The 24,679-nt window shown below is 39.8% G+C and overlaps 1 protein-coding gene across 5 annotated transcripts in view; it reads left to right on the plus strand.

The window, feature by feature from the left end:
- PDE11A (phosphodiesterase 11A) overlaps positions 1–24,679 on the plus strand; it is a 206,106-nt gene that overhangs the window by 128,422 nt on the left and 53,005 nt on the right. For 4 of the 5 annotated variants that reach the window (XM_042445148.1, XM_042445145.1, XM_042445147.1 and 1 more), the window contains 2 exons: positions 22,387–22,533; positions 22,641–22,748. The exons of the other annotated variant lie outside the window; for it this stretch is intronic. In XM_042445148.1, the coding sequence (XP_042301082.1) occupies positions 22,387–22,533; positions 22,641–22,748 (255 nt within the window). The remainder of the gene's footprint in view (positions 1–22,386; positions 22,534–22,640; positions 22,749–24,679) is intronic. 5 annotated transcript variants of the gene reach the window in all.

Below are 24,679 nucleotides of genomic sequence, written 5' to 3' on the forward strand. Positions count from 1 at the left end.
GCCTTCATATCTTTTTCCAAACTTGAAGTGCACAGTGAATGAAGAAAATATCCAGCAAGGTCAGTAATACAATTGAACTCTTTCATGCCACTGGACAGCTGTTAACATTTGACCATGATGTTAATAAACACTCCAAAAAGCCATCTGCTTGATGGCAGGGGCCAGCTCAGTACACATGATAGGAAAGACTGCTTCTTCATGTCTCAATGATGTCCCAGGCATTTGGTACACAAAAGGACCTGTGAGACCCATTCTGGTTAAGGGCAGGAATGGCTGTGGTTGCCAACAACCCTGTCTAGGAATATACTGGCCAGTCATTCCTTTAGGAAATCCTTCTAGACTAGAGTGATAATGGTGTCTTGCATCTTTAGTCACCATCATTCAGGGCCTAAGCAGATGGGCAGAATACCATGGGGAAAGCCCCTGCTATCCTATTCCGGTTCAGACCTGGATTAATCACCAGGCCATTACAGCAACGTGGGAATATTTACATGTTAGTCCACCACCGTGTGCCCTTTACCTGCTGCCACCATCACAACTTCTCTGAAGGCCCTTATTGCAGCTTGTAAGAGCAGAAGTGGGGTTCCTGGCTTATACCCACATGGCCAGGATCCCCCAGCACATGCTGCAATAGGGGCCTTCAGAAAAGATGTGATGGTGGCAGTAGGTAAGGGATTGCTTGGGGCTGTCTGGACTAGCCGACCCCAGTCTGGAGCTGTTGTCCTGCATTGTCTATACAGGATTACATGAGGCCTGGAGGAACACAGGCCTTTTGGCTCATGCATATAGGCCCACAGTTGTCCCAGAAGAACAGTAGGACAAATCAGACATCATACTAAAACATGGCTACAGAGGCTTAGTTTTGATTTAACATGATGTCTGAACACACCAAATTCTGCAATTCACTATTATCAGCAGACCAAATTGTTAATTATAGTTTGGTGTGATATCTGAATGAACAAATAATAGTTGTGCATAATCCTGTGCCTACCAAACCAAGACATTGGATTGTCAAATCAACTTAACTGAAAACAGACAGGTTGCTTTAAACCATGATTTCCCAGTAGGTCTCAAAATTCAAACCATGTTTTGGATTCTAAGTTATGGCAGAAACCATCATTTGGAGTAATAGTAAAGAAAGGCTCTAACCAGTAGCCAAAAAATTATAGGTATGCAGTAGATTTGTAAGAGCTTTGGTGTATCAGTGATCAAAATTTACAACCAGAAGTAGACAAGTGAAAAGGCTTTTAAATTCTGGTGATAAGGATTCCAACAAGTGCCACCTTAAGTTTCAACTTTTGCCCTTTCCAAAGAGAATATGTATACAGTTCTCTGGTGCTGTGTAATTCACAATGAGCAATTTTTAAAAAAGCTAACCTAATTGTTCAGCTGTGAATACTACGTACAAGATCAATATTTAATGGATGGTTTGCATTATTTATAACTTTGTGAGATACTCCTCTTTGTGGCACAAACAGCACTCAAGAGAACCACATTATACAATAGAATGAATCATTTGTTTATGAATCTGTGGTTTAAACTGTAATATTAATCACATTTCTGTTCAGCTACTTTGCTGATCTTTGCTAGACAGTAATCCTAAACTAAGATATCATCGATAGAAATTACACAAATTAATATTTCTTCTTTCTTTCTTTCTTTCTTTCTTTCTTTCTTTCTTTCTTATTAAAGTCTAATTCATTTGATGGAAGTAATTAGCAGAAGCCATTAAACCATGAATGAGCAAATAGGACATTAGGAATCCATTAAATTATGGATATGAGGAATGCATGCTCTCTCGTTGTGCATGTCATTTGTCATACAAATATTGGGTTGGATCTAGTGATAGACTACTGAAATTTTTTTGCTAGTGCCCCTATTTCACAAAGTGTTGCACAAAAAGTTGTGTGACACTGCGCATTAGGAGACTTGGGGTTTTGGACAACATCTTGCAGAAATTTTAAAAACTTTTTATTTCTTTTCTTCTTGTCCTCAATTCGGATACACCAACACAAACCTGTCCTGCCTACCTACAATTTTCTGGCTTCTGGTTATGGCCTTTCTAGATACTAGCATAGTTCAGCTATCGCCCCAAACCATAGTTTATGCTAACTATAGCTTAGAATTCAAACCACAGCTTGAATGCTGAAACCTACTGGGAAACCTTGGTTTAAAGTCATTTGTCTGTTTTCCTTTAAGGTGACTTGGCAATCCAATGTCTTTCTTTGGTAGGCTGAGGAATATCCACCACTACAGTTTCTCTGCTTGACATCATATCAAACAATTGTTAACAATTTGGTCTGGTATCCATAGTGAATTGAAGAATTCGATGTGTTCAGGCATTACATTAAATCTCAGCGAAGCTTCCTTAATCATGTTTTTCCTGTGATGCCTGATTTGGTCCACTGTTGTTTTCCTGGGACATTGCACAACACTCTTCATGGACAGAAGCACATCCTGTAGATTTTAATCCATTCTGTAGACTTCACACAAGAATCTTGTGGAAAGTCAGAATAAGACCTTAATCTGAAAGAGATCTGCTTTTTAAAGCACACCCACTTTGTTTAAATTAAGTATTATTCGTGTGACATAAATCAGGGGTGGGGAACTTATGATCCTTCAGATATTAGTGAACTTCTTAGTCCCATGATTCTCCCGACATCAAGGATGGTGATGGCTGCTTTAATCCACCAATGAATGGAGAGCCACAGGCTGTGGTGGCAGGTGGCTTCCTTGTCAGTGAGGTGGTGAATCTGTTCTCAGGTTTAGTCCAAACTTTAAGTGAGCCTGTTTGGGCGTAGGGAGCAGTATGTCTGATAGTTCCTTTAAAGTTCAGGCTAGGTTTGACATACTCTTAGTGACATATGCAGGCATAAATCCAACATATGCTGGTGTGTGTGTGAGGGGGTTGTCATTGTGGAGATTGCTATCCCTTTCCTCCCTCCTCAGTGACCAAAGCCTCTTCTCCTGGAAGCTGCTGCAGCCCATGGCCATTCATTAGCTAGTGGAGAGTGTGGGCAATCAGTAAGGCATCTGGCTTTGTCCTCAGAATGATTACAGCAAGGATGATGTCACCTCTTTGCATCTGGCTGTAAGGACACAGCCAGATGCTTCTGATTCCCCTCACCAAGCTCTCCACCAAGAACTGAATAGCCATGGATGGGGGTGGAGGTTGCAGCAGCCCAACCAGTGTGGGAGTGGGGTGAGTGGAAAGACAGTGTAGTTCTGCTGTGGAGGTTTTGCAGTATGTTCAGCCATGTATGGCCTAAAACTTGGAACAGAGTTACCACCCTACTCACATGGAAGTCATCACAAGGTCCCCACCTGTGTTATACAGTGGTGGCTGGGGCTCCCATATCAGCTGGAATCCATTCCAAGTTTGAGTCTGAACTGTAAGTGACCTATCTAGGTTGCTGAGCATTTTGGCCATGGCTCGGCACTCTTGGATCAGTGGCATCACTGTGCGGGTGCAGGGGGATGTGGCCCTCACTAGTTGACATGTCAGAGGAGTGGTGACACCCAGTCAGGCCCTTCTGCTGCGGCAGCGGAGGGGCACGTGTGCCTCTTGTGGTGAACAGGACACCTTTTCCCCGTCCTTTCCCCATTCTTATAGTGTGATCGCGAAAATATTTTCATATGATGATATTGTGCTTATCATATCAATGTCCCATCATTAAATTCTTGCTAGGCTAGCACTGATATTTCATGGAAAACTTTGGACTTCTGAATGTCACCATTCACTGAACAAAAAACACCTTGTTAGGAACTCAGTCCTTCTTAGGAACATATCTATAATAATAGTATGCTATTGGGCAGAGGCAGCATCTTCCCATGGCACTGGCTTTGTGAGAAGTACTCTATTATTAGTATTTATTGAGTGCCTGAGGTTTTCAAAGTGCTGTAAAGTTATGAAAAAATGGGACAGTCCCTGTCTATAGTTTCACATTCTTGTAGACATTAAATAAAAGGAAAAATGAATGGTGAGGGTAGAGGAAAACTGGTATTGGAGCAGCAGCTCCTTTTCTGGCTAATAAGTATACCCAGAATGCTGTAACTTCTAAGATGGCTTTGCTTTCTTTCTCTATCAATCTATTACCAGTAATTGCTTTATTTTTTATTGTTTTTTTAAAGTGCAAACTACCGCTACTGACTTGCAGAACTGCTGTATATATATATATATATATATCAGAATTGGAATGAAGCCTGTGTGTGCTAGATGTATAGATCGCTAACTATGTGGGCCTAAAAGAAAAGGAAAACATTTCTTTAAATTGAAATAGTTACAGATTTCCACAAAAGATAAAAGTCATAATAACTTTGTCACTCATTCATGATGCAGTGAAGGAATGCAGTAAGTGGAAAAATTAAAGATTTATCAGAGGTTGAGGAAAAGGAGGCTCCATAATAAATCTAAACGAATTAGAAACCTCATTAGTTTTAAAGTAGTCAAGAACTAAGAGACCACTGATTCTTCCAGGGAGAGCAAACGTGGCTTGCTTCCTAGTTGTTTCCACTACAGTTCTTCTGTTAAATGGAGGGAAAAATCAGTCTTACCATGATCAAGGAAACTCCTACAATTTTTAAAGATTTATTGAAAAATGTAGTGAGTTAGTAGCATATACCACAGTACAACACAAATTCTTTGTATTTCTGGTCTTCTTTGAAGATGTTTGAAAATCGCTTTTCACCTAAGATGTAAAACTGTCAGCTGTACTTTATCCCTAGTATTTGTGCTAAATATATTGGTCAGAAGAAAAAAAACAAGCAATTTACTCTTTCAGTATCAGCACTTTCCACTTTTATTAGCCAATATGTTGGAATGTTAGACTGGAAGAATGAATGCTGCAAAACAACAACAACAACAGGTTAGAGTCATTGATGTATAGATCCTTATGGTAAATGGAATACCACAAATTGTCATGTAACTGCTATAAAAGATAGCATAGGTATTTGTGATGGCACTCTTCACTATTTTTGCATCTGTTGTGTTCAAAAGCTTACGTATTAGGTAACAGTGAAGGAATACTTATGAAACCCATTCATTGTTTTGCTCAGCTTTTGTCTTCTCTTCAGAGTAACTGGTCCTGTAGTTCCTTAGAAATTTCTAAACCTATATTATTAGTTTCAACAATAGTCTTAAATCCAGATTGTTAGTCCTGAAGGTGCATCTACTCTGTAGAAATAATGCAATTTGACACCACTTTAACTGGCTCCATCCTACAGAATCCTTGGATTTGGTCATTTTGTGAGACACCAGCACCCTTTGGCAGAGAAGGCTAAAGATCTTGTAAAACTAAAAATGCTAGGATTCCATAGGATGGATACAAATGCAGCTAGGAACTTCCATGCACAGCTAATCTCAGTGCAGGGAAGTCTGGGTACTGAGGAAATGGCACATGGCAGAATTATTTTTCCTCATGCCACGTGTATAAGGAAGAGCTGCTTCCTGATAAAATGCCCACTTAAAGTGATGTCAGATGCATTATTTCTACAGTGTAGGTGCACTCTGAGTCCTTGCTTACATGTTGACTTACCATTTCACAGTTGATTGAATGGATTTACTGTAGCTGGGACTAACCAACAGGATGCCTGCCTTAAGTACTAGAGCTACATATTGTAAATATTAGTAAGAAGTGTAGCTTTATCATTGCTCTACTCCTCATGCTCCTTTCTGGTGAACATCTAATGTAATGCTATGTCTGACTCATTTTGTCATTGCTGTGTATTTCATTGCTTCATCTCACTGCCCGGTGGTTAATGGAGGTTGGCAGACATAGAATGACTTGCTAGGAAGAGATATGGAGCTGTATGTCCCCTTTCTACCACATGGTACCTGTCCTTATTATCTGATGGAAAACTGTGGGAGATACAAGTGCTGCTAGGAACTTCCATGCTCAGCTAATCACAGTGCAGGGTAGTCTGGGTATGGAGGAGATGGCACATGGCAGAACCATTTTTCCTCTTGCCATGGATATGAGATAGAGCTGCTTCATGATAAAATGTCAACTTCATCAAATGATGAACTGTGGAATGTCAGTAAAACACAATCCAGTTTGTGTTTGGAAAGATAAGAATGAAGAAGGAGATTTTGTAATTTTGTGTCAGAGAGAAATTATTTTCATTGCGGCAGAAAAAGATAATCCAAAACAACTTCTCGGGATTTATGCCTTGATTTAGAATTTCAAACACATCTATGTGATATATGTGGCGTAAAACACACATTTCAAAAACAGACTGAGACAGTGATACACTCTGCTTTGAGTGTTCACTAGACCCAAAGTGAGAAACATGTGGCCCTCTACATGTTGCTGGACTGACATGCCTATCACTACTAGCCAGAATAGCCAATGATGAGGAGTACTGGGAGTTTCAGTCCAACAAAATCTGTAGGGTTACACTTCCCCGTGCTATATTAGGGAGAAAGACAGGAGAGAAATTTAAATAATTTAGTTAAAATATTAGAATATTTTCCTGAACTCTCCCTCTCATACATTAATTGGCCAGAATTTACATTAACTCTTTAACCAGGAAACTGTTTTTAATTCCTCACCCTACTGTCCATCCCTCTCCCTTTCACACCATTCTGAGGATTGGCATACACTGTACCCAGGAGAGAGCAGAGACCAGCTATATCAGTCACACAATCCAAATCTTCCCGAAGGTGTCTGTTGTCTGGAAAGAAAAGGAAACAGTATCAGGGAACCAAGCCCCTGTACATGTATTGGCAGGATTCTCACTTTGTCTAAAGGTTTGCATTTGTGTGCCCCTACCATCAGGGAAGAAAACTACACATACCGTACCTGTTGATGTGCAATTCCTCACTCAGTTCAGGAGGGGTAAACAGAATCTTGTTTCCATTTCTTGTTGTGTCCCTTCAAGTAATTTCTGACTTACGGTGATCTTAAAATGAACCTTGTTGTTGTTGTGTGCTTTCAAGTTGTTTGCAACTTATGGTGACTCTGGGGTGACTCTATCACAGGGGTTTCTTGGTAAGATTTGTTCAGAGGGGGTTTGCCTTTGCCTTCCTCTGTGGCTGAGAGAATGTGACTTGCCCAAGGCCACCCAGTGGGTTTCCATCGCTGAGTGAGGATTTGTTCAGTGGGTTTGCTATTGCCTTTCTCTGGGACTGAGAGAGTGTGACTTGGCCAAAGTCACCCAGTGGCTTTTCATGGTAGAGTAGGGATTTAGAGATCCTAGCCCAATACTCTATACCATTCTGGCTCTTGTTTTCATACCATATGTGTATAAATCTTCGCTGGATCAAGTGAAAATTTATATTCTGGTTAAGGTCAGTATGAACAAACGTATCATCTCGCTGAATTAATCAAACTGTCTAAGCTTGTCAAAACTAACTGGCAAAGTATTATTAGTAGAAATACTGGTATACTTCAGTTAATGAAGTCACTGTGTTCCTTGGCATTACTTTTTTAACAGAAAATTTGATGCTAGAGGCAAAAATAATAAGGAAAGAGTAGGGATAGGTTCCTGTACCACAAAATAGAAAAACAATTTTAACAAGTTTCAGCAAACATTTTATCCATAACTAACTATATGCACATGTGAAATGATACAGCCTCGCATAAATAAACAAAAAGATTTTGAAACTTTTGGAGACCACCTGAAGGCTTCTTCTAAAATGCATTCAGGAATGATTTCCTCACCTCAATCATCCTCTACTTTTCTTATGATGTCCATTTTCATAACCTAATCATTTTTTTGAATTTTGAATCCTAAATGGGAAAAAGGTGGGATATAAATTATTATTATTAATAGCAGCAGCAACAACAACAACAGTGTCCATCATGCGAAATGTTTTGCACCTTTTAAAAAATTAGGTTAAACATTCAAATGTATTCTCTCATATTGTTTAGATAAAAGTTACTTTTGCTAAGATAGCTGTCCAGTTCTTAAATGATCCCTGTAATATAGTAGTTGGTTCTTTTTAAGCATGTTCCATCAAATCCATGGATTGCACTGCAGCTACAATCTCTGTAGTTATATTGCTTTGGAGAGAGAGACATTCTAGAATCTTTCAAGAATTGCACAGCTGAGATGAAGCTGTTTGGCCACTGGGTGCCCTCCTTGCTCCATGTTAAGGCTCACAGTAGAGCAGAATAGCATCAGGTATATAAAATTCAGAAGAATGCAATATGAAAGGAAAACTGGGATAACAATAATGTTTGCACATATACAGGTACTGGATTTTGGCAGGAAGCACTCTCCTCCTTTCTTTTCATATCTTTGCTGAAACCAGCTAAAAATCAAGAAAGGTAAACTAGATTTCCAGTGTGGCATTCTCCCCCATCTCATCCCCTTCTCCACACCCACCCAAGTTAGTGAGCCACAGGACCTCTCATTTGGGTGGCCACAGGACATAGGATGAAGCTTCTATAAAGGTCCAGGAGCCTTGTCTTTTTCATCAAACTACTCTCCACAATGCCAGTATAGATCTCCATAGCTGTATCACCACAGTGAGATATGTGTATTTCTACCATTCTTCTTTGAAGATAGAAAGATTGCTCAAATTGAACATACTATATATGTATCTAGTCACCTTATCTGGTTACAGATTGGTTAGCTCCCTCCCTGCTCTCTTTCTGCCATCAGGTTAAGACCTTCTTATTTAGACAGGCTTTTGGTAGATTTATAAATCATATGTGGAATAGTGCTGATAGCGGTGTGATGTGTATTTATCCTGTTTGTATTTAATTATATTGAAATATATTTTAAATTATTCTGTTTTTAGTAATATTGCTATTTCATTGGTGTTTTTTTTAAATTGTAATGTACATTTTAGCCAATTTCTATTTCAAATTAGTAAGCAGCCTTCCATGGCAGAAAGGCAGGGTAAACGTTGAATAACTAAAAATAAATGAAATAATGATGCAACATAGATGATGCTGATGACACAAGGGCCCACCGCACACAGTTCCCAGGCTGACCACTGTGCAGCCAATTTTTCACAACTGTGAAAGACAGGACCATGCTTGCTTGACTACTCAGAATACAGTCCTACTGTATTAAATAGGATGTTATTCCACATAAGTTTGTATATGATCGCAGCTGGCATCAGGCTGAGAAGTCATACTGCTGTGCTGAAAAGTGATAAAATTTTGCCTTCTGTTACATGCAGCATTACCTCTGGCCTATACTTTTGCCGTTTCATAGTCAGGTCAGGTGAGCTCTGTGTGTGTGTTTTGCAGAAAGTAGATGGCATTAGGGGAAAATTAAGTCCACAATCACACTGCTTGAGGTGTGATTTAATGATGCAATTTACAACTCAGGCCCACAGGGTATGCTTAAAAACAAAATATGCCTCGCTAGAATTTGATGGAGGCGGAAAAAGAGTAAGAGAGAGATAAAACATATTTTGTAAGACAGCCTTTGTTGTTTTCTAGGGTTTGCTTGCAAATGTGTGGAAGTGCTCTTAATATGATTTATATTCAATCTAACAAGGTTCAGCTGGAGTTGTCAATCAAGTCAAGGCCCTGAAATAGGATTTTCTCCCTTTGGGGGCACTACTCCCGTGGTATATTTGCATAAACTCCTCTGACTGTCATTGTTCTGCTAGCCTGGCCTGTCATGTGCACTTAAGAAAGAAAGCCAGAAAGAAAGAAAGAAAACTGCAGTGGCTACTAGAATGTCTTCATCTCACTGCCTCACCACACATCTTTCTAGCAACCAAAAAGACACATGGAAATCTTTCTTTCTGAAGCAAGAGCAAACTGTTCCTGTTGCTTCTGATGTACTTTGTTTCAGATGATTGTTCAGAATTTGCAAACACAGTATTTGTTGCAAATAGGGGTTTTTTAAAGTCATCCTTCTTCTTGTGACAAGAACAGCAAAAAACTGTCCTGATGTTGTGTGTCTTGAATCAGTTCCACCTTCAACCCTGAAAGTAAACCTATCATGGGGTTTTCTTCGCAAGATTTATTCAGATGAGGCTTTGCCTTCATCTTCCTCTGAGGCTGAGAGAATGTGATTTACCCATGATCACCCAGTGGATTTTCATATCCAAGCAGCATTTTAACCCTTTATATGTAGAGTTGTACACTGCATCCACACTGCAGAAATAATCCAGTTTGACACCACTTTAACTGCCATGACTGAGTGCTGTGGAATCCTTGGATTTGTAGTTTATTGTGGCACTAGAGCTCTCAGACAGAGAAGGCTAAATTTCTCACAAAATCACAAATTACAGAATTCCATACCATAACACTGAGACATGGCAGTTAAAGTGGTGTCAAACTGGATTATTTCTGTAGTGCAAATGTAGCCATAGTCCAACTCTCAAACCACTACACCATTCTGGCTCTAAGATGCTTTCCAATAGCAGTTAGAAGTTTAGCTCATCAGACACAAAATGGACTGGCTTGTTCTTGTGTCTTTAAAGCCAATTTGATTTGTGGAAGTTAGCTGGTGGAGGTTTTTTGCCACATAGAGAAAGGAATTATCGCCAACTAATGCCTGCAGATCACACTGCTGTAAAGGGCACAGAGGTGAGGGTCTAATAAAAAAGTTAATAAACCTTACTAATCAGTTTCTTTTCCTTCCCTCCCAAGAAGGGCTCTGCAGCAAAGCAAAGGAGAATTTGAAGTAGAATGGCCTGCCTTCTTATTAGAACAAATACCGGTCTTTTATACGATTGTTAGTAATGATAACCTTGCTTGAAAAATGTTTGCAGACCTATCTGTTATTATAATTTGTGTGGGAAGAGTTTGAGGAAGTTGTTTTTACCCTCAAATGTTGTTCTCTGCTGATCTTTTGAGTCCCTCCTTCCTAAATGTAACTCTTGTTTCAATCTGGGTTTGTATGTATAATCTGGTTCTGAACCATTTAGTGTAGGATTTGAGCAGGTGTTCTCTTAAAGCTAGTTTTCCTCTTCATATACCTGTGGAAGGCTGCACTAATTTTGTGATAGCTTGAAGTAACAGCCTCTAGGCAGCACTTAGATTAGAAGAAGGCTTGTAGCTGCCTGGAAATTCATATTGGTTAGCTACTAATACAGAACTCCAAGAGATAAAATGCAATGTGTTCACAGCCCATTTTTTCCTTCTGATGATGGGTAGAGAGGCAAAAGGAAGTTTGGACTTCAGCTGTTGTCTAATGAGTCTAAGCAATGTGTAGGCAATGTTATATTGTTCTGAATTGTTGTTCACCGCCCTGGTTTTTAGAAGGGCGGTATACAAATAAAGTTTTTATTTATTATTATTTATTTATTAATGAGTCTAAGCAATGTGTAGGCAATTTAGTTACACTGACCCTGTTTTCTCATGAGGAGAGCATTTTGAATTAGAACCTGCTGAAAGAAGCCTCAAGAGAATATCAGTGATAGATGACATATTTATTTATCTATCATATTTGCATTCTTTCATTCTTTCAAGAAGGTTTACCTAAGGTTATGCTAGCTGTGAGGTTTCATTTCTTTCCCATTTTTAGGCTGGTTTTGAAAATTGACAGGCAGTTGAAATTCTCATTCTTTTTTCTTTTGCTTTAATTAGCATTTACTGTTTTACTGTTTTTATTTTCTCCTCTTGGTCTTAAGATTGCTGTCTTGAGTGTTGTATTTTTATATTTATATCATTCATGTCTATATTCTTCTCTGAGCAAAAACTGGAATATATGGCCTCCTCCAAGGCCCTTTGCAGTTGTGAAATTATGACGTTAATGTAGTCATAGAAACATAAGAAGCTGCCTTAAAATGAGTCAGATTGTTGTTCCATCTAGTCACAACATTCAGCTCTGATGAGAATCCTCTTGGGGCATCATGCCAGCCTATCATGCCAGCCTATCTCTTAGGGCTTGTCTACATGGTCCAAATAAAAAACACACACCCTAGCCTCACAGGAACCTGTCTTTACAACACAGGGCCAAGTCCCTGATTTCAGTTCAGATTCTCTTCATAACATATGGCTAGAATCCACCCTATCATTCCCTTAAACTGGTTTCTAAACATTTACCTTCTGCTCTAGATTTCTCAGGAAAACATAGAGTACTCTGTAGCAATTCCAGACACTGTCTACATGTGCATTCCCACTGTGTTGTCTAGCGTCACAGCTGCTGGCATGAATTACTCTTTCTGGAGTCACAACAAGGTGCCCAGCATTGATCACATGGCTGGGTGCCTCATGCCCTCAGAGGGAGTGACTCATACCAGTGGTGCTACTGCTGCGTGGCACAGTGAAGACCTATGTATAGACAGCCACCTGGTGTCACTATGGTATGTGCAGATAATGAGAGGAATCCAGGTCAGCTCTGGCACCAGCCTAATCCAAAAGCAGCCCGAAGTATTATGGCCAGTGTAGCCCTGTTACACCAGTGGGTGTACTTCCTATATGCTTCCATAAAGGGATATCCAGTACCTTAAGCAAATGTGACATGACAGTCTAAAGACTGGTTGGTGTGTAGGCAGAGATCCCTTCATCCCTCCTCATAACTTGGAATGGCCACAGTGATCACTGGAATGTTGTTGCTGCTTTCCCAGAAGAGCCCTCATTTCCACAAGTATGCTAGCTGAAGTTTGAGCTCTGCCAGCATTGAACAGGATTCCAGGCTCTGATGGTGGCAGTGGCTCTCCAGCATTTCAGGTCAGATTGTTTCTGAACCCTGCCTAGAGATCCCTGGTGTTTTCTGGTGGTCTTCCATCTGATTACTAGCCAGACCAAACTCTGCTTAGCCTCCAAAGCCAGATAGGACTGCTTGCACTCAAAGCTGTTGTTGTTGTTTTTAACTAATCTTGTTTTTAGCCTTTGTAAGCCACCTTGGGTCTCATGTTGGGAGAAATGTGGCAATAAAATAAAATAAAATAAAATATTAAATAAAATAAATTACTGACCACTCTAGCATTCATTGGAAGATAATCTGGAAATACTGAGGCTTCCATGAGCAACCCAATCCTATCCATAATTATTCAACATAAACACCATTGATTTTTTTCAAATATATTTTTATTGGTTTCCAAAAACATTTAAAACAAATATACATATAAGCTTTTTTATTAACTATTCAATTTTTTTCAAACAATATTAGACTTAAACGAAGTTTATAAAAATTTTAATCATCATATTACTTCCTTAAGTAATACCTCTGGCTCCTATTGTGTTGTTTTAAATCCAGCTTCTTAACAGTCATAATAAAGTTTTCTCTTAGTGATCAATCCTCATACAGCATAATACTTCCTTATAGAACAATTAATATCATTACAATAATGTGGCCTGACCCTCCTCTCAATCAAAAAGTATTGTTGCAAAAGTCCCCTTAATTTTCTTCATATATTCTAGAAAAGGTTCCCAAGTCCTCAAGAAATCTTCAACTGTTTCTTACTTATTATAATTGTCAACCTATCTATCTCCGTATAGTCATATATCTTGCCTAGCCATTCATCACATGACAAAATTTCAACATTCTTCCACTTTGAGGCATATAAGATTCTGGCAGCACAAACCATATAAATAATCAGTTTACCATACTGCCTTTCAATTTGTTCATCCTTTAACATATTCAACAAGTAAAGCCTAGGATCTTGGATTAACTTTATTTTTAAAATCTCTGAAATTCTCGAGTTAATTAAAGACTAAAATTCATGAGTTTTCTTACTTCTCCACCAAAAATACCTTTGATTTTAGGGCAAATGAAAGGCAGTTTGCTTCAGACTGCAGCCTTTAACTTCAAGTTCAATTTTCACTTCAGGAATGGAAATCTCTTGAGCAAGTTTTGTAAACTGGTGCATTTCACAGGTTATGTTTCCTTGGAGGAAAGCCACATGGAGGTTGCTTGAGATAGCTTCACAGGGTTTTTTGCTGAAAGTGTAAAGTGGAGGAAGGGAGGGGAAAAACAAAGAAATATGGCAACACTTTTTAGACTAGGATCCTTTGTGGATATACATCTACATCTTCAGATGCAGTACAGAGTTATATTAAAGGCTCATGAATAAAGCATATTTATATAGTTGTAAGAGTGGGATTAAATGTAATAGGATCCAGAAAGATGCAAATCATGTCCCATGTCCTAAATTTTCCAAGGTCTGGGTGAGGTGATACAGGTCTTTCATATTTTTACAGTGGTTAGTTAGAGCTTATGTGTGAATGAAAGCAACAAAGCTGCTTCCCAAAAGTCAGTTTCCATGGGTTCAAAACTCTTTCTGAGAAGATAAATTTTGTTATATGTACAGTAGTGAGGACTCATGTATTAACAAATACAGTGCACCATGAAGCCATTGTCTTCACTCATACCTCTACTATTAAATTGGAATTTGTGAATATAATTCAGTTTCTCTGTTTCTCTTTCTAATCTTCCTTTGTAATTTCCTTGTTCAAGGACCACAACCTGTTAATCTTTTACTGTATGACCAGGAAGGTTGAAATGTTCTGCAACTGATTTCTGAGTACTGTCATCTCTAATATCAGATTTGTATCTATTAATCTTGCATAGAGACTTTTCTGTTTGTCCAGTGTAGAATGTGGAGGGGAATTGCTGGCATGCATTGCATTGGAGAAAGAGCAAGTATGTGATGTTGTGGGTGATGTTATTGGCTCCTGTAATACTGCTCCCAGATAGATGTGGGGACACAGCTGGCATCTACATTTGTGGCAGGGTCTTGTCTCTATATTACGATCCATGTTATGTATCCTGTTGTGAGTAGTTGTTTAAGATTTGGAGATGGCCAATGGATACATAACATGGATAGCTAGCTCTTTGGAAAATGCTGAAAGTGCGCATCTCATTGCTTTTTGAACTGTGAGGGTGAATACATCACATTCAAAGAACTGGAGGAGATGAGAAAAGCAGTCTCATCTGAACCACTGCCCAGTAGGCAGGACTACCAATCAACCTGTTCCTCTCAGAGGTTGAGCACATACAGTCCAGATGACAGTGTGCCACGAGCAAAGAACAAGTGAGAGAATATTGATGGAGCAATAGCCACGTAACTTATGTTCTGTGATGGATCCTTCTCTCACTCTCCTCAGTCCCACACATGGATTGACAAGTAGAACTTGAGCCTTTGCTGTGGTTCAAAACAGGAATGTGTGGGTTACAGGCTGTTGTGCATGCCTAAAGAGGCTCTGTACATTGCAACTTATACCAACAAAATGTGTGACAGACTAAACAAGGACACAAGACCACCCTGTTTTCAAAGTCAGAGTCATAAAGTGACTCTGTGTGTGTGTGTGTGTGTGTGTGTGTGTGTGTGTGTGTGTGTGTGTCAGGGCTAGTGATTTTGTTAAGGCTACAGCCTAGTAGCTGTTAAAGCAGAGGAGATCCAAATCTTGTCCTTAGGATCTCCCCATCTGAGGCCCAAGTTTACCTCTGAAACCATAGATTCCCCCTCCTTCTTTCTGTTTTCTCCCATAAAAGTAGAGTACAAGGCTCTTTCAGTCATGACCTATCCTAGAGTGAAAACTAGGAGTGGGAACCCTGTGGCCCACTAGCTCCTGTTGGAATACCAGCTCCCATCAACCCCAGCTAGCATTGCCCATGGTAATGCCTACTAGGAGGACCCTACAATAGAAGCTGTAATTTGTCAGCTGATTTGCCTAAACTATAAAAGGTACAAAGAAAAAAGGAAGTGTAAAGGAAGAAATATGTCAGAGCCTCTGTTTCTACTGCTGTTTCTATGTAGGGTAGCAGGTTAAAGAGTCAGGCTTGTGCTTTGGAGGATGCCTGAATCCAGGGCTTAGCTTAAGACATTTCCCTTCTTAGAGCAAAGGACAAAGATGCCCCTCACAGCCCTCCTTTCACATATAGAAACTACTGTAGCAGGGAATGATGGAAACTGGAATACTCAAGAACCTTCAGAGGGCCACATGTGAATCAGTGCTGAAAGCAGTTGGATGTGTGTATGTGTGGAAAAACTCATGTTTTTCCACACATATATAAGCTCTGTTATTTAGCAGACTTGGAGGTTCAGGAGGAATAAGCAGGAGGCTGCCCTCTAGCATCTGCTGCTTGAGATAGTTGCTTCAACTCTTGTGTGTGTGTGGAAGGGCATCCCTGTCTGAACCAGACAGGGAAGAGGAGTTTTGCTATACCCTCGGTTATTTAATTCACACAGTGGCAGTGGTGAAATCTATAAGCTTAGTTTGTGCTGGAATAAGTCGGTGGCCAGTTCCAAATGTTAGTGACCACGTTGGAGAAAGTGGCAGAGGTTCAGCTGGTGTGAAACCAATGTACATACGTGTATGTATGATTATGGAATCTGAACAGTGAAGAAAGCTGGTAGGAAGAAAATCAATGGATCTGAAAAGTGGTGCTGCAGGAGAGCTCTGTGGATACCGTGGGCCTCTAAAAAGACAGATGGGTCCTAGAAAGCTCCTAGAGGGCTGAACTCTCACTAGAAGTGAAGATTACTAAACTGAGGATTTGTACTTTGGACATATCATGAGACAGTTACAACATGACTCTTGGGAATAGATGATAAAAACACAGTAGAAAAAAAAATGGGAATGGCACCACTTGTGGATGGAGACAACACCACATGTGGGTTGATTTAATCAGTGAATCCATGGCCCCGAGTTTGCAACATCTGAGCAGCAGGGCCATGGATTCGTGGATCCTGGAAGTCTCTTGTTTGTAGGATTATCATATATCAAAATTCACTTGATGGCTAATAATAATAATAATATTGCAGCAGCTAATCAGGATGCTAGTACTGTATTCATCCAGCACACTATTGGCAAAATGATGGCCTTTTTTACACAAAATAAATTGTTTATTCCTTTTCCTGTCTGTCCTAACACTACAAACAGCAAGAAAACCCTAACATTTCTATTTGTAATCTCGCTAGCAGTTTCTTGTAAAATATTATTAGATATAAGTACATGCATGCCTAGTGTACGTGTGTGTGTGTGTGTGTGGTGGCCTCAAAGGCTCTATAACACTTCATCTGTGTGAGTGTGTGCACACATGCGCTCACAAATAGTAGCAGGAGCAGCCGAGGTCAGTAATGCCTCCTGCTGTATTTAAAATGCTTATGGCACATTTGAAGCTGCAGGAGAGCAATGTTAATTGATGTGGCCTGAATACATGTAATTTGCTTTTTCTGGCTCAGTTGTTATAGAGCTTGCTTGGGCTCTTGAGGTGGGTTTGAAACCCAAAGTGACACAGTAGGGGAAGAGGAGGTGGGGTGGGGTGAGCAAGGAAGCAGTGTTTCAGTACTGAGTTTCCATTATTAGGAGAAGCTTTCTGTCCTACCAAGGAATAAGCAGGGAATGTACTGCTTCCTGAAAAGACACTCCTCCTCCTCCTCTGTTTCCAGAATGTAGTTATTACAGAAATTGCTCAAACTAAGCAGAGCAGAAGCTAAGGTGTCTGGTGTCAAGAAGGCTACTTGTTGATTTTTTTTTAAACAAGAAACATAGATTAATATAGTATATGCTTTCAGATAAAATAAAAAATTTTGTAAAAGTAAAGAGAAGAGTTTACTTTAACATGAACATGTTATACAAACAACCTGTGCATTAAATCTGTGCAGAATAAGGAAAGTGTGCATTTATTTTTCTTCACCTCTTTCTTGGCACACTGTGGGACAAAAACATTAAGGCTGAAATAAATGTTTAAAATATGCTAGTGATTCCCAAACATTGATCCTTCAAATGTTTTGGACTTCTGCTGCCAGAATTCCTGACTTCTGGCTCAGCTTGGCGGAGCATCCAAAACACCTGGAGGACCAAAGTTTGGGAGCCACTGTGCTAGAAGATGGAATTCTCACTTTCCCTTTGATGTGGCATCTAAACATATCCCAGTGCAATAACACTAAAGATGAAATGAATTGTAACAGTTACAACAGAGGTTGTATTTGGATGTACTCTGAATAACTTGTGAAATCAGTCCTTCAAACCAGGTTCTAATTCATTTTGTGCTTCATTCACTATTTTTTAAAAAAAGTGTGACCATGAGGGTAACCTTATTAAACAGTTATTAACATTTTATATAGTCTTATTTTAAAGCACACAGTGCCTCTCTCCTCAATTAGTGTCGTCTTCATTCACGTACACCATTGTTTTAAAAATAATACTGAATAACATGTAGTATAGTAAGAAGCTCTAGTACACACATACATACCACGATGTCAGGGGAAGGGATCATGCAGTCTTCCACATCTTGTTGAGCTGCAATTCTCATCATTTCTAAGGCTGCTGGGTCTTGCAGTACAACAATGTCTGGAGGGCCATGTGATTCCCACTCCTACTGTACATCCTTGGCTATATCCAAATCCTACATAGGTGCAGTTTTTTCTTCTCTTCACTTCACTGTTAGATTCCAGTCAATCTAACAGAGTAGATAATAATCAATAGTGTATACGTGGTGATGGTGTTTGAGTTTATTTTGCATTTTGTAAATTGAAGGCAGAGTGACAAGAAGAAAACACTTAACAAGGGACAAGTAGGTGCATTGGGGCATCAAAGCACTGTAAGAAACAAACCATAAAAGAAAAAATGTTATACACAGATTGATGCTTGTATAGATGATCCCTTAGCAGAGAAACCAATAGCCTGATGAAGAAAAAAGACAAAAGCTTTCCTAAACTCACCAATAGACATATCCAAACATATCCTTGTATTATATTCTACTTTTCTGCCCAAATCCTATATTGTTTCCCCATTGTGTATATTAATAAACTGAATATACATGAGCAGTGTATTATTAATATACAACATACTACATTCCTTGTATCACAAACCATTTATGAAGAAGGAGTCATAGATTCAAATCTAGCCCTCTGCTGATCTGCAGTGAATGAAAGGATAATTTCTTAGCAGAAGTACAAGAAGACAAGAATGATCTGGAACAGAATACTAGAAGCCACATGCCAACCTTCTTTTACTCTGGTCCCCATTTGCTCATTTTACTTTTAAGTTGTCTTAGAAAGTTTCCTTTAGAGACTAACATCTTACTTGTGCCACTGCAGTTCTATCATAAGGCAGTGCTGATTCAGCAGTGTGAAGGGCAGAGAGACACCATCAGTCAGCAGGACGCAGTAACAGATGGAGTCCTTTAAAACTAAGTTTGCTCTGGTTGTTAAGATATCCCTTGGCTACGCCAATTAGATACACAGTCCCTTCAGAGAAGGAGGGAGAGATGTAAACATGTGTGTAGTTGGAATAAAATTTGCTGAGATATAGCAAGCCTGAGAAGGAAATAAGAATTATTTAGGTTCTATATACAATATTTCACAGTGGGTAAAATATCAATTAAGACTACAGGTATACCTCTGTTAACAAAACAATTGTGTTCTGTTACAGGCTGAGTCTTCCATATCTGGAATTCCAAAATCCAAAATATTCCAAAATCGTCCACATGAGTGGCTGAGATAGTGGCAGCTTAGCTTTCTTTTGGTTCAGTGTACAAAAACTTTGTTCCATGCACAAAACTATTAAAAACATTGTGTATAAAATTACCTCCAGTCTATAAGATGTATATGAAACATAAATAAATTTCATGCTTATACTTCGGTCCCATCTCCAAAATATCTCATTATGTATATGCAAATATTTCAAAATCTGAAAAACTCCACAACATTTCTGGTCCTAAGCATTCTAGATAAGGAAGATTCAGCTTGTACTCCTTTAAAAGAGATAGGGTTCGACCCAACAAAAAAGAGCAGTTCAACACGTTTCAGTAAACATATTTTTCAAATCTAATAATGTGCCTATTTCAAATGAATCAACCAGGTCAAGAAAGTCTTGCGTAAGTAAACAGAAACATTTTAAACCTAGACGCTGTTTAAAGGGTTCTTCCAAAATGCATCCAGGCATGACCCAGACTTTCAGATCTATACTTTTTAACATGTTGGGTGTGCTGGAGAGACAGGTTATGCTTTGTTTGCTTCAGGCAGACATACACATCTGCAGTAGAAAAGGTGGAATAGAATCACATCCTTTTCAACGCAATTAAGCTGAGTAAATGTTCAACCCACTTGTGACAGATACAGGTTTTTGCATTTTCAGTGTCAAAATGGCATGAAGGGAATGGGTTAGAATTGCTCCTTCCACACAGTCGTCCCTGGAGCTTATTTTTGCAAACTAACCACATGGTCACTCACAGCCATGCAAATCTAACACATACATGAAGTCACAGCTACTTTCAGTGGTACCTCTGAGATAGACAACAGGGTCTGGGGCCTTATACCTGGAATGTGGGGCTTCCAAACAACCCCTCAGAGTTGGAAATGGCTATTTGAAATGACAAAGTTGCCTATGTGAGCTCCCTGGGGAGGGGGAAGGCTTTCAGTGGGCTGCAGCAATAATAAAGTTGTCAAGTTGTGTCTGACTGTAGATGGCGGTTCTCATCTCGGTTACTAAGCTGAAGAGCCACTGTTGTCTAAGACAGCTCTGTGGTCATGTGGCCAGCAGGACTGCACAGAATGCTGTTACCTTCCCACCAGAGTGGTACCCATTTATCTACTTGCACTTTTACATGCTTTTGAATGGCTAGGTTGGCAGAAGCTGGGACTAGTGACAGGGGCTCACTCTGTCACACAGTGTTTGGGCCCCGAACTGCCAACCTGCCAATCTTGCAACTGGCAATGTCTTAACCACTGAGCCATCACTGTAACGTGGAGTATTGTTGCAGTAATGCTACATTTTAAATTAAAGCATTTTTCAAGTTACCTGAATAGTAGAAAGTTAAACCAATACAGCACCACTGCCATGGAAATTTGTACCCAAAGAGAACCTTGTAGTAGTGAGAAGATTGCTTTTCACCATGAGGACTTGGAATTAGGATGTGAAATGGAACCCAGCAGATGTAGAGGAGGTCAGATTGGACACAATAGAATTGTCTTGGTGTTGTTATAGTAGACAATTATACTGTGTCAAATCTGACCTGTTTTTTAATTTAATGATGGCCAAACTGGATATGAGGATATGAACTCCATTTCTTTTCTGTTTTCTTCTAATTTGCTCTTAAACCTTGACATAAGATTACTTAAGTAGGCCCTTCTTCTGTCTAGCTGGTTTCTCACAAACAGTAAGAAGAAGGGTGAGAGGAGGGGAATCAGATTGTTCTAAAATTGGTCAAATTATAGACGTTCAAAGAAGAGTAGTTGGAGATTTGTGGAGTAAACTGTCTTTCCCTGAGGAGTGATCTGAGCCCCCTCATCTTTATCTGCTGCAGCCTTGGAGAACCATTGATTCAGAGTTCTTATGAGGAAGATATTTTCCCTTAACTCCAGTATCATTGCTTCCTAATCTATGGGATTTCACTGTGAATAACAGTTTCTGGATTGAGTAAATGTCTTTTTTCCCTTCATGGGTCCCTGAAATGTATGGATACCCCCTCCATCCTTCTACCAGGAAGAATGACAGTCTTTTTGCTAGTTCATAATACAGCTTCTCTCTGAACACTTTATGATTAGCTGGGATTTTAAGCATACATTTTAATAACATATCTTAAGGTGTCTTTAAAAAATACTGCTGTAATTTCTGTCATTTTTTCTTTATAAGCTTAGCGTGCTTCACCTCAGATGTAGGAGAATGACACTAGATGTAGCATGCATAATAATATTTTTTCTTTTCTACATTATTCAAATTACTTTCAACCCTCATACATAATTCTGCCATTCTGCCATTTCTTTTATTACTGTTGTAAAGCAAATGGTTATTTTATACAAATGTTACCTTGTGGCTATTAATTCAGTGATTATTTTGGATTATGGCACTCCTGGTTAAATATAAGGTGGTAAAACCTCATAAATATAAAGGCAGACATGGAGAAATTGTCTTTTCACTTGTTTTGTTCATCAGTTGTTGATCAGGTTTTTAAGATACAGTATATTGTTATTTCTCCATTTCAGAAAATTCTGTAGTTTATTCAACCTGAAGCACCAAGAAAATACACTTCCAGTGTAATAATTTTATTGCCATATTTTGACCACATTTCACTCAGAAAAGCATTGGGCAAGATAAGCAAGCACTAGCAGCTACTTGCACTTTGTGTTCAGCATTTACTTACCAAAATTTGTTTGGAATGTCTGAAAGGACATTTGCACAAGGTAGACTATATTTATACTTAGAGTGTGCACAATAAAGATGGTGGTATTCATGAGGGCAAAGAAGTAGTTTACCCAAGCACTACGTCTGTACTGCTTCCATTAGTCAAGCTGCAACATCATTTAAATTTGTAGGCAGCCTTCCTTTGATGGAGCATTGGGTGGTTGGAGTGCCTGTTGGATTGTGCCCTTAGGTTTCAGCACAGCAATAAAGCAAGTTTACTGCTTAGATTATCTACTCCCATTCTCTTCTTTGCCCAGATCTGCACCAGACATTTGTAATTGCCATACAGGGCTTTTATGCTGTCTAGACGATTTAGGCAATGCTCATTCCGAGAGAGAGACCAGAGAAGGAGCTGAGCTGAGCCCAACTTTTTATTGTCTTTGGGTCATTCTAGGCAGCAAGCATTCCACTTGTGACAGAGCTTGGCATAGATAACATCCATTTTGATGACTTCTCCCTCGACACGGATGCTATGATAGCTGCAGCCCTCCGGATGTTCATGGAGCTTGGAATGGTTCAGAAATTTAAAATTGACTATGAGGTAACCATCTGCTCTGTGAAGATAATCTGCTTCTTTTGTCTTGGCTGCAGTTGTGGTTCCTTTGTACACGTTAGTGTTCTGATTCAGTTTGTACTTTTCCATTTCAGACACTGTGTAGGTGGCTTTTGACAGTGAGGAAGAATTACCGAATGGTACTCTATCACAACTGGAGGCATGCTTTCAATGTTTGCCAACTAATGTTTTCCATGTTAACTGTAAGTAACTGAATGGTACAATGGTGGGTAACTCCTCATTGTTTGTGTGTCTCAGGATCTGTTTCCTCTTCTCCTTGCTTATGCAGTATATAATTATTGCCTGTGACACTGACACCCAAAAAAACAAAGGTTTCTAACTGCAGCAGCACTTACTTGGCAACATTTGAGAGAATTTCAGCAGTAGGGATGCTACTGATGCTTTTAAAAAAAATGGAACAATAGATGACAGTTGCATTGTGCAAACTTACTGTCACATGGTACACTACAAAATCCCTGCTCTGCTACATATGTACCTAATCATGTGCCTAATATACTAGTTACAGTCCAAAGACAGTTGGGTGTTCGAAGGCCCCGGTGAAAATAAACAGAACTTGAGTGCTTACAGAGTTTAAGATGGATGAGTTTAAATCAGTCTGAGGTCTTGTCCACACAGTTTCCCAAATGTCACATTAACTGCTAACCAAGAAATAGAGCTGGAGATTGGCAGTGGGATGGAAGGAAGGATAAAGAAATGTAACAGCTGAAGGATGTGGACAGACTCCTTGAAGAAGTGAGAGCCACCATGTATTAGATTGTCCTTTGCCTCTTTAGTTATTTAAAAGATTTACATCTTGCCTTTCTCCCACAATGGAAATTAGACTCTTTCTGGCTAATAATAGGTGACACAATTCAACATGTGGTCCCTTTGCTGTCCGGGGTGGCCTTGCCCATATGAAAGGAAGCACCAGCATGGCATCTGCCAGCCATCTTCTTCCCAGCTCTTCTGTGCTTCCCTGTGCCTCACCTCTGCTGGGGCATCAGCCAATTAGATTGCATCTGACCTCCCCACTGATTGGCTGCTGCACACCCCCCCCCCCCCGCCCAGTCTAAGTGCAGAACCTAGGCTTCACTCCAGTCGGGCTTGGGGTAATTTAGCTAGCTGCTCCACAGCCATCCAGTAATCCTTCCTTATATGTATACACATTGTTTGTCACAACTATGGGGTGGTTGGTATGGCAGCTGGATCCGGGACATCTTGCGATGCCTCCATGGCTTGTACAGAGCCCTTCTGGGGAGTTCAGGGGGTGGGCAGAAATGGTTATGCAGACATATTTCTAGTACACCCAAGGGGGCAAGGGGATAATGGGGCAGGGCATAAGCCTCAGTGGATCCCCTCCAGGCATCCATTTGATTCCAGTATGGGCCAGATGGTTCAGTGCATGTGTCAAACTATCAACAGCCATAAACAATAAACAGTTGTGGCCTTTTTTCCTCCCATTTCATTGTGGTTTTTTTTCACACCACGGCATTCAATCCTGGACCCACAGAAGGAAAGTATTCTAAAAAGCAAACCTTGATTTTGCCATTTTATATAAGGGTGGCCATTTTACTATCTATTGTATTTAATGGGACTTGAACATCCACAGATTTTGGTATCCACAAGGGGTTCTAGAACCAAACCTCAGCAGATACCAAGAGCCCACTGTAAATAAATATCTGCCCCCCCCACCACTCTTAGAGGCTTCCAGGATTGTCAGGTTTGTAATAGGTCATTTCCTGAACTCTCCAGATGTGGTCCTGTACTAGCCACCTCTTCAAGTAGCCTATCCACATCCTTCAGCTGTTACATTTCTTTATCAACTGTCTCATTTTTCCTTCCATGCTGCTGCCAATCTCCAGCTCTATTCTTAGTCAGCAGTCAATGTGGCATTTGGGAAACTGTACGGCCAAGACCCCAGTCTGATTTAAACCCAACCTCACCCAATCCCCCAAATTCACAATTGAAAGTGAAGACTTGGTGCATCAAGATGTCAAGACACCCATGATCCAATGACAGGTATACTTTTCATCCTTAGTTCCTTGTCTGATGAAAGGCAAATCAGGAGGTTGGGATTCAGCTTGTGCTGTTGGAGGATACTGTTGTTGCCCATTTTTCTAATGGTGACCAACAG

Source organism: Sceloporus undulatus, chromosome 1 (genome assembly GCF_019175285.1).
Source record: "Sceloporus undulatus isolate JIND9_A2432 ecotype Alabama chromosome 1, SceUnd_v1.1, whole genome shotgun sequence".
Taxonomy (NCBI): domain Eukaryota; kingdom Metazoa; phylum Chordata; class Lepidosauria; order Squamata; family Phrynosomatidae; genus Sceloporus; species Sceloporus undulatus.